This window comes from Podarcis cretensis, assembly GCF_951804945.1.
Source record: "Podarcis cretensis genome assembly, chromosome: 1".
Classification (NCBI taxonomy): domain Eukaryota; kingdom Metazoa; phylum Chordata; class Lepidosauria; order Squamata; family Lacertidae; genus Podarcis; species Podarcis cretensis.
In genome coordinates this window covers 11670839-11689449 of record NC_137170.1, presented here as the reverse complement: position 1 = coordinate 11689449, position 18611 = coordinate 11670839, and the positions used below count along the sequence as shown (strand labels likewise).

General features: G+C 48.6%; 2 protein-coding genes across 4 annotated transcripts in view; both read right to left on the bottom strand.

Moving 5' to 3' along the window:
* The window catches only part of PPP1R36 (protein phosphatase 1 regulatory subunit 36), a gene marked incomplete at its 5' end in the record, with an annotated part of 78933 nt that extends 63510 nt beyond the window's left edge, over positions 1-15423 (bottom strand). Inside the window, one exon of the mRNA XM_079991194.1 lies at positions 15079-15423. Coding sequence (XP_079847320.1) covers positions 15079-15423 — 345 coding nt within the window. The remainder of the gene's footprint in view (positions 1-15078) is intronic.
* Positions 1158-11011, bottom strand: ZBTB1 (zinc finger and BTB domain containing 1). Of its 3 annotated transcripts, none has more exons than XM_079993247.1 (2): positions 10351-11011; positions 1158-3765 (listed from the first exon to the last, which is right to left on the bottom strand). In XM_079993247.1, exon 2 carries the CDS (start codon positions 3743-3745, stop codon positions 1619-1621), a length of 2127 nt encoding a protein of 708 aa, XP_079849373.1. In that variant the 5' UTR covers positions 3746-3765; positions 10351-11011; the 3' UTR covers positions 1158-1618. The 3 variants fall into 3 exon arrangements, with proteins under 3 accessions (XP_079849373.1, XP_079849375.1, XP_079849374.1); XM_079993249.1 differs by lacking the exon at positions 10351-11011 and adding an exon at positions 10236-10325; XM_079993248.1 differs by lacking the exon at positions 10351-11011 and adding an exon at positions 4569-5709.
* Positions 15424-18611: the final 3188 nt, after the last annotated feature.

Here is an 18611-nt window from a genome sequence, read left to right as displayed (position 1 = left end):
CAGTCATTGCACAGTAAGACATAGGATATTACACTGAGGGTGGTGTTGTGTACGGTATTTACATTTTCCACGTTTCACACAGATAATTTTGGCCCTCATTAAGTAGACATTGCACCATAGATCTGGGACATGCATCTTGAGGTATCCTCCTTATTGGGCTGCCCATTCCTCCCACACTTCATCACCAGTTTTTCCTGTTATTTTTAATGAAGAATTGGTACTGTGGTAGCCATTAATTGAGGCTTTGGCTAATACAGTACAGTAGTAGTAGTAGTAGTAGTATTTATACCCCGCCCATCTGGCTAGGTCTCCCCAGTCACTCTGGGCGGCTTCTAGGGCATATAAAAACATAATAAAAAGTCAAAACATTAAAAACTTCCCAATACAGGGCTGCCTTTAGATGTCATCTAAAAATTGTGTAGTTCTTTATCTCCTTCATGGGAGGTTCACTTCTCGCAGTCAGGGAACTGCTGGAAGTCCCTTGGAGGTGGACCTCAGAGGAGTTGTCGTCCAAAGCATGGAAAGTGGCAAGGGTGCGGAAGACTGTTTTAGAGTATATCCTGGATGTTTTACAATGTGCTTATGCTGCAACATCCTGATTTTTCTGTTGTAGCACGTCTGCACAGCCGAGAATTCCTGTGGATGTGCAGTTCTCTCATTTCACCCCAAGATAGCATTGCAGAATCAACTAAAGTCACCCAAAGTGCTCTGGATCATGAGATTTAAATATCAAACAAGATGTCTGTGATAGCCAGTATATACATTAAGTTATAAACCCAATGGGTTTTACTCAGTGTACTCACTGGAATTAATAGTCCTAACTTAGTAACATTAATTTCACTGGGTCTACTCTTGAGTAAAACTTAGCTGACTACCACTCAACAGGTACAGTCCAACACAGCCCATTGATTTCAACAGGCTTAAGCATGCTTACACTATGTGTTGGGGTGTGGCCAGTGGATATTTCTTCCCAATCCCTGTACATATTAAACATTATGGAGTCTTGATTTTCACATGAAAGTTTACTCCCCATATGGGACAGCTGCATATTTGTGCATTGCAGGGGGTTGGACTAGATAATTCTCAGGGTCCCTTCCAGCTGTACAATTCTTCGATTCTATGCACATGGAAATAGAAAAGGAGACAGCTTACATTGATGGAACTGAGAAGCTGTTTAATAGAAGCCGGTGATTCAGGTAATACTACAGTGTGCTTTTGAAGTCTAGAGTTTAAAAATAATGATTTGATTCATCTACTTAAGAAAGCAGGGGGGGGGAACACAGAAACAGAACTTAACATGAGGCAAGAGTAAAAATGCAATAATTAAACATTTGGTGCTTTTTATGAACTTTAATACCCTAACAGTGCAATTCCATAACTATTTACTTAGAAGAAAGTCCCATTAAGTTCACTGGGGCTTACTTCTAGGTAAGTGAGCATAGGATTGCAGCCTAAATGAAGAAGCACATGATTTAAAGGTTCTTTTAAACAAACAAACAAAACCAGAACATTTCAAAACAGGCCATTTAATTTTTTAAAAAAATGTATGATTGTTTGCTATGCTTTGGTGTTCCACTTGCTTTTGTTTTAGTTCTTGCCAATAAGCGTTATTATGCATTCATGTTCTTTTCAAATGTTTGGCATTATAGTGAGATCTCATATCTTTCCTCAGATTAAATTTGGCGCCACATACACCACATGTATAGAGGTGAACATCCATGTGCTGCTCGAGTTGTTCGTTATTTGGGAAAATCTGAAAGCAGACCTGGCATATTGTCTCTCCAGCTGACAGGTGGGATATCATGTGCCGGACATGATCGTGCTTCCGGAAGTTTCCTTGGTCACAAATGGAGCAGACATACCTGGCCATGCCCTTGTGCATGTCGTTGTGAAGGCGCAACTGGCGCTCTCTTAGGAACTGCTTGCCGCATGTCTGACAAGCAAACTGTTTTTCCTTGGTGTGCACCGTGTAGTGTTCCCGTAAGTGGCAACGCTGATAAAAGCCCTTCCCGCAAAGATTGCAGAAATGCTTGCGTCGATGGTCTCTTTCATTCTCTTCCATCATGGCATTCTTGAACAGATCTTGATCCAGGCAGCTGGACATGTGCTCAACCACCAAATTCTCCGTCTCAAAACGCAAGCCGCAGTTAGGGCACCGGAAGGGGCAAGCTGAATCCCTGTAGAGCTGTTTCTTCGGAAGACTGTTCATCTGGAAATGGCCGTCTCCGAACTCGTCCAGCATCTCCACATACATCATCTCCTGAATTTCAGATTGCTCCTCAGGGCTTTCTTCCAAGTCAATTTTCTCCTCCATGTTCCTTAAGCCATTGGTGGTCAAGTCTTGGGGCTCCCCGCAGGACTGCGCATGATCCTGCAACTGGCGCCCTTTCACCAATATCTGGCCACATTTCCCACACGCACATATGTTTTCTATGTGCTTGGACAAGTAATGAGAAGAGAGGTCTTCCTCAGTGATTGTCTGCCCGCACAGTTCACAGGACGCATTTTCTGGGCCCTCCTCGACGGCACTGACTTTACTGTTAAGGACCCTGGCGCTTCTAAAATATTTCCTGGCCTCCTCATCAATAGGCATGTGGGGTTTTAAGAAAGCTTTCCTAACACGCCTGTTTTCACTGACCTCTTCTTCAATGTAGTACCTGTAAACCGGGTCATCATCATCCAGGTCGTCATTGTCAGTGGAATCGTTGCCGTCGGTCACCTTAATAATGTTAAACTCTTTCAGGTCGTCGATGGGGTTGTCCTCTGGTTCCATCTTGACAATGATCCTTTTCCTCTCCATGGCTCGACTCCGCTGTTTGCCCAGTGCCTCTAACGAAACACTAGTGCCTTTCCCGCTAGTTACATTCGACGCTGGGGAAGATGACCCATCCGTCGCTTGGCTTGCCTCTGCTTTGAATTCGTCCAGCTGGGGAGATGGGGTTTTAAGGGCGGAGTCTCTCTCGTCGCCGTCTTTCTTATCGGCCCCGTAATACCTGGCGTTCTGATAGGAGTGCCTGTTCGTGCAGGACATGATGTGCTCGTCCAGCAGCCGCTCGCAGCTGAAACTGAAGCCGCAGCCATCGCAGGTGAAGCTCCTCCCAAAGCGGCGCGATATGGACACTCGGTCTTTGGCGCCAGAGGCCTTGCGCACAACACTCCCTTTGCAGCTCTCCAAAGGCTGCTCGGATAAGCTGCTCAGCCGCAGAGCTTCGTCGCTGACCTCCCTGCCCTGGGATGTGCTCACCGTCGAACTTGGAGGTTCAGCACCGCACCTGCTCACTTCACTCCCGCTTCGGGCCAGCGTCTCTTCGTACATCCGCACGCCAAAGACCATTTTGCTATTTTGGGTGCTGGAAGCGGAAGAGGAGCACCGCAAACCCGAGGAGTTTGTGTCCTGTATGTCTTCCAGACATTCCGGCACGTTGTACAGCTGCAGCGAGTTCATGGCCACCTTGAACTGCTCAAAGTTGTTGGGGGCCGTTGCGATTTTTCCCAGATACATGAACTGCAAAATGAGATCAAAGCACTCGGCCGTGATCTTCATGTTGCTGAGGTTTAGTTGCGCCGTGCTGTGCTGCTGGCTCATGAAAAACATCCTGAAATAAGAGCTGCAGGCGGCAAGAACAGCTTTGTGCGCCTGGAAGTAGATGTCGTCAATCGCAATGCAGCAGTCGCAGAGAAAACCCCACTCTCTTTGGTTGTTGAGCTGCTGGAGGACATAGCTGCTGTGGCTGGTCCTTGCCATCTTGCGCCAGAATCACGGCCCTGTGCAAACAAGAGGAAAAGGGAGGAGGAGAGAAAAAACATATCAGCTAAGTTTTGACAACTGAAAGAAGAGCCCCACTACCTCATGATCCGAACCAAGGGATGGCCAACATCATGGTACCCTTCTAATGCTTCTGTTGGACTCCATCTCCCATCAGCCCCAGCCAGCATGGCAAATGGCCTGGGATGATGGGAGTTGTAGTCCAGCAAAAATATTTGAGGGCACCATGCTGGTTATCTTTGCCCTAACTGATTACCATACTAGCCACGGATGAATGCATTTTGATATGCTTCTGGAGCCAAATAAGAGGCACCGGAGACCTCAGGGAATCTGTGTTGTAAGTGTATGTGTGCTGGGGTTACTCACTGGCTTCCCTGCCTCTACCCAGGGTAATAAAAGTCTGAAGGAATGGTGCTGGAACCAAGCAGGCCTGCATCTGTGCCTACGCGGGGCCCACATGTATGCCAACTTGGGTTCCATGACAGAAAGGTGGGATATAAAAGAAGATTAAATAAATAAAAAATACTCGCAGGGGCTGGAGAGGGTAGGCTGTGATCCTAGAATTCCTAGGTGGGAGAAAAAGCTTCATTGAAATCAACATGACTTAAGAGTCTGGTGACACATCACACATGCCGTGTGAAAAGTATCCATGCCTAGTGGAGCTCGGCTTGTTGAGATTTCCCCCTGAAGGCTGGCGGGGCAGGATTTCAAGCTGCCGCACAGAGAAGCAGGAGCGTGCGCTCAGGTCTCACAAGGCCTCACAGGGAAGCAGATGCTTCTTTGGCACAGCTCAGCAACTAACCTTTCCAATGAGTTGGGAGGGGTATGTTCCAGGGAAAATTAGCCCCTGAAAGATAATGAGAGATAAAGAGAAGAAGAAAAAGTGGCCAGCAGCTCCTGCTTTCTTGCATGTTTGCCTCCCCCCCCCCCCGCAAGTTTTCTCTAGCTGGCTCCTGCAAGTCTTCAGTTGTCTTACAAGGCAAGATTTGTGGTCTACGTGTATGGGTAATGCACAGGTCCCCAGCTTTTTTGGACCTGGGGGATGATTTTGAAACCTTAGAAAACATCATGGACACTGCGGCAAAACAGCTGAGTGATTTAAATCAGCCTTTTTTTCTTATTCATGTCAGTCGTCTAAGTGAAATCCATCCATCCTCCCAGCCACCGCCGATATGTAATTAAAATCAAATCAGGAGGGGCAGAGCACGAAGCAGAAGGTCCAGGGGCAATGCGGTGTCTAAAAGCACAATGCTGCAGGACCCTAGGAATAACAACTTGCCAGGCTCGTATTTCCAAGAAATTGTGTTCAGAATTACAGAAAAAGGGTATTATGTGCCATAGCAGGAACTGGAGTAAAGCAGGCAAGGCATTATGCTGTGCTAATTATGCAAGTCAAAAAGACCCGGTTTCTAGTATTTGTGTGGCCGGTCCAATCCCAAGACCTCATCCTGGTCACCAGTCACAGGAGCTGATGGGCTTCCATTAATATACACCCTCTAGACTAGAGAAACAGGGGGCACTTCCTGAGCAGTAAAGTTGTGGTGAAATGCTTGCCCCAATGCAGCCCAGGGCAGGTGTGCTCACCGACTGAAAAAGCACATTGCAGAGATTTGTAGCCATCCTGTTTTTCTTGCTAAGCGGGCTTGCATTTTGGTTTTAATGACCTCATATCATTGCCGCTCCCCTGTCATGTGACAAAAAAGTACTGAGTTTTCAGCTGTGAGGGCTTTAAAAGGATGGGGGGGGCACTCAATTCTCCATGGTGGAATCTCCAAACTGCGCTGTATGGTATTTAGGACGATGGTTAATTCAGCTCTGCACATTGCAGAAAGGCCCCATGTGCTGCATTTGCAGTGCACACAATATGTTTCAGCTTCTGTTAACAGCAGACACTTGGAAATGTGATTTGGCTTTGCTGCGAAATGCCATGGGGTCATTCAACCACTCCCATACTTGGGGGGTGGGGTCAATAACATTATAGTACTGTAGAGGCAGAGAATGAAGCAAAATGAGCTAGTACTGTACCTGTCCATCCAAATCACCCAGAGTCTGTGCGTCTGTGTAAAAGGGGGGGGGGATTGCCCCTTCCCATAGCAACTTACTGCACATTCATTTGTCCATTATGGAACTGAACCAGAAGCAACAGATGCTACTGTCTAAGTAAGACCCTAGTTTAGGGTCTATCTAGCAATCATGGGTGACCATTACCCCAAAGGCACATTCCTCTACTACAGTGATGGCCAAACTTGGCCCTCCAGCTGTTTTGGGACTACAATTCCCATTATCCCTGACCACTGGTCCTGTTAGCTAGGGATGATGGGAGCTGTAGTCCCAAAACAGCTGGAGGGCCAAGTTTGGCCATCACCGCTCTACTATCTTCCGAGACATATGGATGTCAACAACCACCAACATATTTTGTCCTTGTTTGGGACTGTGGTGAAAACGAATCCATGCCTCATTTAGGATTTTCCCATTCTCTGTGCCTGTTTGACCATGCAGGAACTATTTAAAAACCTATTGCTCATCTTAGGACATATTAGAAAGAGTTTGCTGAAACCATCATGGGCTGCAAACAGCAAAGAACTGCTTTCTAAGGGCTCATGGAAAAATACCGATTTCTTTAAGGAAATCCCTAAGCATAGCAAGGCAATCCCAAGTGTCCTAGCAGCTTGCTTCTCCCTCTTCACGTTCACAGGACCATGCTCTGCTTTCCCCCTTTCATGTGCGTCCTCCTCACCTTCCCCTTGCAGAGCTAACCATGGTAAGCAAAACACGCAGGTTTGTAGCCATGAATAGAACTTGGTTAGAATTAAGATGAATGCACATGTCATGTTCACTCTGATCATGCAAAGAAGAGCAAATTTGCTTGAGGGGGCAGGGAAAGAGAATATGATCATGGTGGGGTGTTCCTAATTGTGTTTAGGAGAAGGGGCAATTTTACTTCTGCGTTGTGGTCCTTAGCCCTTTTTGCTAAACAAAACCATTTGCCAGTTTTCACATTCCCCCAACCCAAGCTCTGCCAAACAAACATGCAAGGAGTTTGTTACTGAGAAACTGGAGCTCCACTGTACCACAATGCGATCTCTCCATAGTCTCCAAAAATAGGCAGGCTTGCTGCCAAAAGTGGGACAGAGCTACGGCAAATATGCTGGATTCCTAATAATGAGAGAGACGTCGCTGTTGCAAAACAGGACTGCTAAGAAGGGCCTTTTATGAGGCCTTGCAAATGGATCCACAGAGGTTACAAGTCTGCATATAAATATCATTATTATTATTGTTATTATTTGCCACGCAATGCAGAAATAGGTGATTTACAAAAGGAATGCCTATAGAGTCAAAAGCATAGCAATCATCACTATACCAGCACTATCAAGAAGAATTAAAAGAAAGGAGCAGGAATTATAGAATCACAGAATTGTAGAGTTGGAAGGGGCCCAGAGAATCATCTAGTCCAGAGGTCCTCCAGTTGTTTCTGGACTACAACATCCATCAGCCCCAAACAGCACAGCCAGTGATCGGGGGTGATGGGAGGTGTAGTCCAAGAACATCTGGAGGGCCACAGGTTGTGCACCTGATAGTCCAACAACCTGCAGGGCAAGAATCTCAACTAAAGCATCCATGACAGATGCCCATCCAACCTCTGCTTTAAAAGCTCCAAGGAGAGAGTCCATATGGATGCTTCTAGATAGGGGCTCTATGTGACAAGCAGGTCGTTCATCTGCTTGGCATGCAGAAGGTTCCAGGTTCAGTCCCCAGCATCTCCAGGTAGGATTAGGAGAGCTACTCCATCAGAAACCCTGGACAGCTGCTGTTGCCAGCCAGTGTAGACAAAAGTAAGCCCAACAGACCTGTGGCCTGACTTTGTATAAAACAGCAGTTTCAACAGAAGCAAATGCATACTCAGCATTCATCCAGTTTGCAAAAGCTTTCCTCTTGGGCGGCAGGGAGATGGTTCTCTAGCCTCAGGAAACCAGGTGCCAGTTCACATACGTCAACAGCAGCCCAACACATGGAGCAAATTGCCACCATCCTTTAGAGCAATGAATGCAACACGATGGCAATCTTTTTACGCAACCTTGCTTCTAGGGGGTGGTAGCAAACAGTGTTTCCTTTTTTGCAAATATCTGTATCCCAATCTTCCTCCAAAGAGTTCAGAGTGGCTTTTCATGGCGGTTGCCTCATTTCATTCTCCCAAGAAGGCAGGCAGGAAACAGAGGGAGGCAGAAGGACAGGAAGGCAGATGAGCAGGGAAACCGCTCAGTGGAGCTTCATGGCTGAGTGGGGATATGACCAGGGTTTCCTGCAGCCAAAACAAGCTCTCTTCCAAACTGCATACGTATCTCTCCCCTGCCTTCTTTTATCTCTAGCCTGAGTTAACTGCAGGTCAAAGACTTATGACTTCAGGTATGCCTTTTTAGTGAGATACCAATGGCTTCCAATACATTGGAAAATCCTAAGCTGCAGTTGTTCATAAGGCATATTTTTCTATGAGATGTGCAAGAGAAACATTGCCATCACTTTTACAGTTTATTTACACACACACACACACACACACACACACACTTGCAGGATAGTGTATTATCACAACAACCCTGTAAGGAAGGTTAGGCTAAAGAAGACTGAATAGGAACTTGCAGCAGAGCCTTCAGTAAGGCTGTCCCTGAACAGCATTCCTATTGAGATAAAACAGGTTCCCACTATCTGTATTTTCCAAAAACCACCGAAGGCATTTTTGTTGTTGTTGTTTCAACAAGCTTTCCCAGATGAATGAAAAAAGTATCTGCCTTAGGTGTTGATTTTGTACCTTTTCCAGTTGTTTTCGTACTGTTTTGAAAACGGATTCTAACTGTTCCTATGGTGGTGTCTGTCAGCCTCCTCTAGACATATTTTAAAAGGGTATTCCTGTATCAATGAATGAAGAATAATTATTAAGATACAATAATGGCCCCAAGGCAACCAGGAAGCTTCGTAGCTCAATGGGAAGATGAACCCAGGTCTCTGTGAGGTGCAACCAACGAGGCACTTTAGCTGCACGTTGCTCATCCATTCCCACACAAAATCTCCCATTTATGTCTAGGGATCATAGAATCACAGAACTGTAGAGTTGGAAGGGACCCTGAGGGTCATCTAGTCCAATCCCCTGCAATGCAGGCATTTCAACTGAAGCATCCCCAATATCTGCTTAAGAACCTCCAATGAAGGAGAGTCCACAACCTCCTGAGTAGTGCATAGCATTTATACAGTGTGCAAAGCACTCAATAGGTGTTTCTGTCTTGTAATCTTTAAAACACATTGAGGGATCTGTGAAGGTGGGTGAGTGTAACGGACTGAGGCTAACAGGCAAAAAGCTACATATAACAAGTTTGTGGCTGGGGCCAGAGTCTAATCACAGACGTCCTGATTTGCAGCTCAGGCTTTTAGGGCCAAAGGAGACACGGAAGATCCCTGGTCAGATTTCCAGAAAGTTCAAAAGCAGCTGCCAGGGAGGCACTGATCTCAATCAGGGCAGTAGCAAGAGGGAGCCTGTGCGCCGTAACTCTTCCCTTCCACACTGCTTTCCTCGTCTAAAGCATGGGTAGGCAAACTACGGCCTAGGTTCCGGATCCAGCCCAATCACCTTCTAAATCCAGCCCGCGGACGGTCTGGGAATCAGCGTGTTTTTACATGAGTAGAATGTGTGCTTTTATTTAAAATGCATCTCTGGGTTATTTGTGGGGCATAGGAATTTGTTCATTCCCCCCCCAAAAAAAAAATATAGTCCGGCCCCCGACAAGGTCTGAGGGACAGTGGACCGGCCCCCTGCTGAAAATGTTTGCTGACCCCTGGTCTAAAGCATTCCTCCAAAGGTGTGAAGAAAAAGAAAAACGCAGGTTCCTGTATCTGCAAGCTGGATGTCTGGGGGCAAGGCATTTTGATCAGGAATGCAAGGCGGGGAGGAAAGGACTGATGCCCCATGCCAACCCAACTCTTCCTCCCCTCCCACCCCACAGTTGCTTTTACATCCTTACAGACAAACAAGACCCACGGGAAGATCAAAACGCCTGCACCGTGCCCTGCCAATGACCACAATGCTACAGGCAGCTCAGCATCCCTCCTCAACGCAGGATGCATCGATCTACATCCACACAACATCTCAAACCTCCAAGAGGGCAGCCTCTCCGGAGTGTGTCAGAAGAGGAGAAAATGAGGAGCTCTGGGTGGGTGGCTCAGGACAACTTGCCTCTTGCCACAGGTGCTGGCAGGGCTTGAGGAATCACGAAGGGATGCAAGGAACTGCCTTATACCAAGCCAGACCATCGGTTTGGCAGCAGTTCTCAACCTGTGGGTCCCCAGATGTTGTTGGACTACAACTCCCATCATCCCTGTGCTCTGGCCTTGCTAGCTAGGGGTGATGGGAGTTGTAATGCAACAACATCTGGGGACCCACAGGTTGCGACAGGCTGGTCTAGAGCATTGTGTATACACTGACCAGCATCAGCTCTTCAAGCAGGAGTCTCTCTCCCGGTCCTGAATTTGGGATCTACGTCATGCAAAGTTGACGGATGCTCTGCCGCTGCGCCCTTCCCCGATCTGAGCCACCAAACCTGCCCAATTCCTGCAGCTTTGCTTCGTCCGACTCGCTTCCTAAACTTTGTTATCACCATCCTTCCGACATCCTCCTAACAACCGTGAGCCAGGCGTAGCTGCGGCGGCACTCCTTCCCCAACTGCAATGAGCGCGAGGCTTCTGTTATAGAGCATTGAAAAAATAAATAAACTTGAAATAAACTGCAAAGGGGGCGGAGAGAGGGGCCTTAACACATGAAACGCAGCAGAGGCGAGCGATGTCTCCAAGCCAAGGAAGACTCCCGGCGTCTCCTCCTGTTTTGCCTTCTGCAGGAGCGGTTGCCTAAGCAGCAAGAGCTCCGGTTCACATGCCGCTCATGACATCACCGGCTATATTGGTTTGCAACAAACAGTCCGACGGAGCAGCAATGGGCGAAAGCACGATTGCACGCACACACAAAATGCGGTGAGAAAGCATGCAGGGCGGGAACAGATTCTGCCTCTGAGAAACTTAGCAGGGAGATGCAAAGCGGTCTTCGCGCAAGTTATCTATCAGCCGGGCAGGCACACGCTGGCTTCCTGCTTCTGCAACTTGTCCTCCATTCTCATCCGCCCACCTCTCCGCCCACTAATGCAAGAAGAGCATTTCTTTGAAATGAAGAAGAAAAAGAAGAAATTCCGCCACGGTTTTTGCACAATTCCCTAAGCGTCATGGCTCCGGCTGGCTGAATGCACTAAGGCAGCACTGAGAGAGGTTTCCCAGGCTTGCGTTGCCCGAGAGGGACAAAAGCAAAACAAAACAAATATTAGTTGGTTGGAGGCCAACTAACAGAATGTTTCTGAGCAAATTAAGCCAAGAGTAATTCTGCAAAGAGAGAGAGATAACGATTCTCTGTAACTGGGGAGGAGGCCTGGGTAATGGGGGCTCGGTTCTTTCGAGAGGAATGCCATTCCCAAACTTCTGAGCCGCAGGATTAAGGAGGGGAAAAACATTTCATTCTTGCAGCCAAAAAAAAAGTGGTTTGCTTTTCAGCAGGGGCGGCGTGGCGGGGAACCTGCTGAGGCTCATCCCTCAACTGCAGACTCCTGGAGCCCCCTGGTTTCTTCCCCGTAGCTCAGGGACAGAGGTTCAATCCCTGGCGTCTCCTGATAGGGCTGGAGAAAGATCTTGCTTGAAATCCTGGAGAGCCATTTGCAACCCACTGTAGATGATACTGATCTTCCCAAGTTACTAGTCCAGCGTGTTTCATGCCCACCTCGCTGAAAGCATTTTAAAACATTGAGAACTGGCTACCAAAGTGCCTTCTGTGCAAATCACATCTATACCCCGCTTTTCCTCCAAGGAGCTCAAGATGGCCTGCTTGGTTCTTTTCCATCCCCATCCCCTGCCACTACAACAACCCTGCGAGGTAGGTTAGGCTGAGAAACAGTGCCTGCGCCAAAGTGGCCCCGTGAGCTTCATGTCTGAGTGTGGATTTGAACCCCGGTCTCCCAGGTCCTAGCCTGCCTGCCATTCTAATCACTACACCACCCCGGCTTGTCTTTGTCCCCATGTTGCTAAGTGCAGCCTGAAACCTACGCAGCACCCAGGAGAGCTGATCCAATTATGAGAGCAAGCTGGTGCATGTCTGCACTGCCTGCAGTCCTATTAGGCATGGGAGCAAGAACTACTGCACTCAGGGGTAGTGAGCAGACATGCAAGAATTGCACTGCAAGACCAATCTCTCCTCCTGGGCTGCACCTGAGATGGAGCGCAGTAGAATCTGACCAAATGCAGGTTTTTGTGGCTTAAGAATCAAGGCAGCTTTTCTCTCCCCCAACCCCATGGCTGTGTTCCAACATCAAGCCTGACCAAGAGCCCTGGACAACTCAAAAGCTGGCTCTTTATTCTGCGCTATCTCAGCTGGTCTTACTAAAGGTCTGGCCCAACTGTGCAAGGCTTCCTTAGATTCCAAGGATCAGTTCTCCCAATAGGGAGGAGACAGGAGATAATCGACCACAATGCAGGGGGTGCAGTTGTCTTGTTAGCGTCACGTGCGATGGGGGTTTCAGATAATTACTTTAACCGCGTAAATCGCATGCAAAAGTGTCCTGGGTCAATCCCAGGCATCTCCAGACAGAGCAGGGCAGCACTCCTGCTTCAAACCCCAGACAGTTGCTGCCACTAAGTGTAGACAATACTAAGCTAGGTGGACCAATGGTCTGGCTCTGTAGGAGGAAGCTTCCTATGATCCTAAGATTTCTCACAATGTCGGATTCTGCTCCTGCATTGTTGAGAATAAGACCATGAAAAAGCTTCCTTGTCTGGTCACCTGCAGAAAACTCCGGCTCACCACAGGCGACCAAGCCAGTGCAATACTATTCTGAACAAGGGGTCTGTGAAAAAGACATGGATGGGCACAGGAAGTCACCTTATGGCACATTTGACTATCCATCCAAATAGCCGAGTACTGTTTTTAACCGGTGATGTTAGGGAAGAATTGATCCCTTGTTAGAAACTCAAATATATAATCTAGGTGCTCCTTAAACCAGGGTTACAGTCACCAAACGGAATGCCTAGTTGCCATTTTTGGGGCAGACAGCTCGAAAGTCGTAATTTTCAATATGACTTTTCGGTTCCTGAAACTCTTTCTGATTGTGCAGATAAAATTTAGCAGATAGACTTCCACAGGGTGGGTATTAGTGTGTGCAAATCGGGATCCAAGGATCCCCAGGGATCCAACCCCAGATGTTGGAGACGTCAGGGGCCATCCTGGCACCTGGGCATCTTCAGTTGGTCGCAGGTGGCCAATAGCCAGGTGCAAAACGTGCCTGACAAATTTTGAGTACTGGATTGAACCGGAGACTTTCTGCATACATAGCATGTGTTCCACTACTAAAGTATGAGGCTTTAGTATAAGAGCACGCCTGGAAGAAGGGGTGTCCCTTCCAGAGTGCCCCTTTTTCAGAGGTTGGCGACACTTGAGAACAGGTTTTATACATAATAATAACAATAATTTATTATTTATACCCCTGGCTGGGTTTCCCCAGCCACTCTGGGTGGCTTTCAACAGAATATTAAAATACAATAGTCTATTAAACATTAAAAGCTTCCCTAAATAGGGCTGCCTTCAGATGTCTTCTAAAAGTCTGGTAGTTATTTTTCTCTTTGACATCTGGTGGGAAGGCATTCCACAGGGCGGGTGCCACCACCAAGAAGGCCCTCTGCCTGGTTCCCTGTAACTTGCCTTCTCGTAGCGAGGGAACCGCCAGAAGGCCCTCGGCGCTGGACCTCAGTGTCCGGGCAGAATGATGGGGGTGGAGACGATTCTGAACTTCCCACCTTGCACCGCTGCCATAAGAACATTTAAAAACCAAACCTAAGTTATCTTTGACAACTGATAAGCCTCAGCACCCCCTGGGCTTGACAGTTTCACTGGAGAGTGAAGCAAATTTGGAAGAAACGGAGCGTGGGGTAGAGCAGAAACATACCCATAAATTTACAACCACAAATCTCAGTGCAGTTTGGAGCAAAGTTCGAAGCAAGCAGTTCAAGGAGTACTCACAGCAGAGTATCCTAAAGGGCCATGGTTTTTAAGGTAGCCATATTCAGAGCCTGGATAGCTTGGTTGGTTAGAGCATGGTGCTGATAATGCCAAGGTTGCAGCCTCAATCCCCACATGGAACAGCTGCATATTGCTGCATTGCAGGGGGTTGGCCTAGATGATCCTCAGGATCCCTTCCAACTCTATAATTCAATGATTCCAAGAGCAGGGGAAAAACTGTGACTTGTGAACCACAGGCATCGCACATTCGCCAAAGCAGGAAAGAGTCTAGATTTGGGGGGTCCTGCAGTCCTCAATGTTTTGGTGGCCTTCGGCAACATCTGACACCTTGCCCCAGCCCTTGCACTGCCTTCCCAAAACCAGGTAAGCCAGGATCTGGGCATTGGGAAGGAGGTGCCCATCTTCCCATAACCTAGTTTGCATTTTCCCAGCTTGGGGAAGAAGGTAGGAGGGCTCTAGGGTCCTGCCAGAGCCCCATGCCTCCTTCTTTGGGAAGACAGCACGAGGGCTGGGGGAAGGTGTCAAATTTTAGCTTCGTCACCCACCACCCGGTCTGGGGTTCGTGTCCAAGTACTTCTGCGGCCCACTTGGTATGAAAAGTTAGACAGCCCATTCTAAATGCCCGTGGGACCTCGGCTTTAAGAGAGCAGTTGGATCTCCCGGATCCACAGCACCGCCTCGATCTCCCCCGCCATTCCCGATCCCCGGACTCAAGTTTTGCCGGCCGTCCGTGCAGCAGAAGGAGCTGCGCCGCCAGGGGCGCCCTGCCGCCTCGCCTCTCGCCCTCCCCTCTCCCCGAAGGAGAGCGCCGATGGCGGCGCGGGGCGCAAGCCACATGGCTCCAGCGGGGCAGGGCGGGGAAGCAGCTCCAGAGGCCTCGGCCGGGAAACCCCGATGCAGCCAAGGCCGGGCGCGCCAGCTAGCGCCGCCTTTCCCTCTCCGGAGCGCGCGCAGGGCGAGAGAGAGACGATGCCGGAACCAGCCTCTCCAACCCCGGGCGCACGCAGGGGCGCACGCTTCTCCGCCTGCGATCGGGCGCTGCCCTCCCGCGATCGCGCTGCGCTCGGCTTCCCCCAGGCCGGAGGCCTCGGCCCGGCTGCAGCGCGCCTCTCTCCGCGCGCTCGGGCGCTGCGCCACCCAGGGAGGCTCTCTCCTCCCGCGGCCTGCGCAAGCTCTACCCGGGGAAGCGAGCGTCTTGGCGCCGTGGTTGCGCCCCACTTACCCGAGGCCGATGCAGGAGTGCGGGGCGGGGGGGGGGGATCCGGGAGGACGAGGCAGGGGCTCGAGGGGTGGCCAGTTGCTCTCCCGGCGCCGCGGCCGCCTCCTCCGGCTGCAGCAACAAAGGACTTCCGCCCCCGGCCGCGCCTGCTGCTGCTGCTGCTGCTGCTGCTGCTTCCCTTGCTGCCGCCCCTGCTCTGGTGCAGCAGAAGCAGCTCCGGCTCCGCTGCGACCGCACGGAGCCGCCGGACCCCTCCCCCCGGCTGGCGGCCAGCGAGCGGCGCCGGGCCCTGCTGGCGGCGGCGGGTGCGGCCAGGGCGCAGCGGTCGCCCCCCCCCTCCCGCTGCATCTTCCTTCTCCGCGTTATCCTGCACGGCCCCATTCATTCCCCGTCTTTGGTGGGTTGGGGATCCTCCGCCGGAATGCCCCAGTTCAGAGTGTCAGTGTCAGGCTGGGCAAGGGGTGGGGGACAGGCCTTCAAAGGCACCCCGCCCCCCAGCCAGGGTGGATCTGCTATTAGAATTGTAGAGCTGGAAGGGACCCCAAAGGTCATTTAATCCAGCCCCCTGCGGTGCAGGAATGATGCACCTTAAACTTCAGGGCCCCTAATCCTGGAGGGGCCCAGAAGCCATTTTTGGTCCACATTGCTTTAAAAAAAGGGGGGGGTGCTCTAGTAGACTCAATTTCATCATTCTATGATGCATCTCCTTAATTTTTATCCCCTCCCCATAACCCGAAAACAATAAGGCATAGGAATTCTTAATTTGCATCACTGACCTTGACGGGTGAGATAATCTAGTACAGCAATTTTAATCAAAATCTGAGACGTAGCAGTTGTGGAGCAACCCTTTAAAGAAGATAACAGGGTTACCCATACCTTGTTAGTGCTTGCAAAAGGGTCCCCATAACCGTTCAAGCTTCAGCCCCCCCCCCCCATGTAGGTTTGCCACTGCCCCTAGCTTACCAACTTACTTTGGCCCATTTTGGCTTGTTTGGATTTTAGAGGCAGTGCCGCTCACTCCAGCCACTTCTCCCTACCACCAACGACTGCTTAGAGCCTGACAAGTACTGTAATCTCTCCGTTGCCTTTGCCTGGCTTTTGTGCCTCAGACAGGATGTCTAGTGTAATGAGATGCTTCTGGACTACAACTCCTATCATCCTTGATTCCTGGCCATCCTGACCGGGGAGGATGGGAGTTAGGTGGATGGTATAACAGTATACCATAACACACATACACCCAGTGCTCTTTGGATGAAGAGTGGTATATAAATTTAATTTGAAAATGCATAAATATTATTATTATGGGGATTGTAAGAGATTGTGGAAGCGACAGATGGCAAACTCTTAGTAAAGGTAAAGGGACCCCTGACCATTAGGTCCAGTCGTGGCCGACTCGGGTTGCGGCGCTCATCTCGCTTTACTGGCTGAAGGAGCCGGCATACAGCTTCCGGGTCGTGGCAAGCATGACTAAGCCGCTTCTGGCGAACCAGAGCAGCGCACGGAAACGCCGTTTACCTTCCCGCTGGAGCGGTACCTATTTATCTACTTGCACTTTGACGTGCTTTCAAACTGCTAGGTTGGCAGGAGCAGGGACCGAGCAACGGGAACTCACCCCGTCGCGGGGATTCAAACCTCCGACCTTCTGATCGGCAAGTCCTAGGCTCTGTGGTTTAACCCACAGCACCACCCGCTCCCTAAAACTCTTGATGCTGACTTATTCTCTGTGCCTTAGGAATGTAGGAAGCTGCCTTATCCCAAGTCAGACCAGTGGACCAAGTTTTGCCCGCACTGACTGGTAGCGCCGCTCCAGGGTTGCGGGCGAGGGAACATTCCCAGCCCTCCCTAGAGATGCCAGGGTTTTGTACCCGGGACCCCTGAGTGTGTGCCTGCGCCCTTGGGTTCCACAACGGAAGAAAGGTGGGGAGGTATGTGGAAATGTACTAATAAAAAAAAAATAGTGTAAAAATATGCAAGGAGAGCAAAACGATGCCTGCAGACCTTCCAGGAAGAGCAATGCTGCTTTCAGATGGATATTTTTGTGCATGACGTATTCAAATAGCGAAGTCATGCTCCAAATGTGCAGCCCTTTGGAGCCAAAATAGCACCAGCCCAAAATGGCACCACCCGCAAGGGGAGGTGTCAGCAGATGTGTGTGGTGGGGGAACCCAAGCTTTCCAGAGGTACATGAAATATTTTTTTTGGGGGGGGAACCGAGACCACCAAAACCTGAGCGCTCATCTTGGAATGCTGGCTGACGGTTGTGGAAGGGGACATGTTGTGGAGGGGAAATGGAACTGGCTGTCTGAAACCCTGACCAGCAGCACTCCGCGTGATAGCATTTTAATCTTTATTCTTGCAGTTCCCTTTTGCACATCCAACTTCTGAGCTTCCTCTTGTTATACTCCAGGGGTCAGCAACCTTTTTTAGCCGTGGGCCAGTCCACCGTCCCTCAGACTATATTTTGGGGGGAAAATATGAACGAATTCCTATGCCCCACAAATAACCCCGAGATGCATTTTAAATAAAAGGACACCACCAGCTCCCCCCACAATCCTCATATTTTAATATTTATTCCGCATTTCCTTTATAATATATTGCCAGTTTATAATATCTTAACATCTCTTTTTCTCTTTACAATACCCTCTCTCATCACAAAGCCTCTTTAAATCCAACTAGCGTTGTCTGTTCATCACAAATATTTTCCAGATATATCGTAAACTTTCTCCAGTCCTGAGTGAACTTGTGATCTTTTTGGTATCTAATTTTTCCAGTCATTTTATCTAATTCCACAAAATCCATAAGTTTCAGCCTCCACTCTTCCAGTGTCGGTAATTCCTCTTGTTTCCATTTTTGGGCCATTAGGATTCTAGCCGCAGTCACTGCATATTGGAAAAGTTTATAATCACTTTTGTTAATTTCTCTTCCTGTAATTCCTAACAGAAAAGCTTCTGGTTTCTTCACAAATGTATATTTAAACATCTTTTTCAACTCATTATATATCATTTCCCAGAAGCCCTTCACCTTCTTACATTCCCACCACATGTGGTAAAACGACCCTTCCTTTTCTTTACATTTCCAACACTTATTACATGTTTTGTACATTTTTGCAAGTTTAACTGGAGTGATGTACCATCTGTAAACCATTTTCATAATGTTTTCCTTTATCGTCATACATGCAGTGAATTTCATATTTTCATTCCATACTTTTTCCCAATCTGCTAATTGTATATTATAACCAAAATCCCTGGCCCAGTGTATCATAACCGATTTGACTTCTTCGTCCTTTGTTTGCCACTCCAATAACATTTTATACATTTCTGACAATATTTTACAATCATTATTTATAATCTCTTTTTGAAATCTAGACTCTCCTTCGGTATATCCCCTCTCTTTAAAATCCTTTTTAAACATTTCATTTGTTTGGAGATAGTGCAACCAGTCATATACATATTTTTTAACTTGTTCGTATGGCTTCATTTTCCATTTCCCCCCTTCTTTAATAACTATATCTCCATAAGTCATCCAATGTTCTCTCA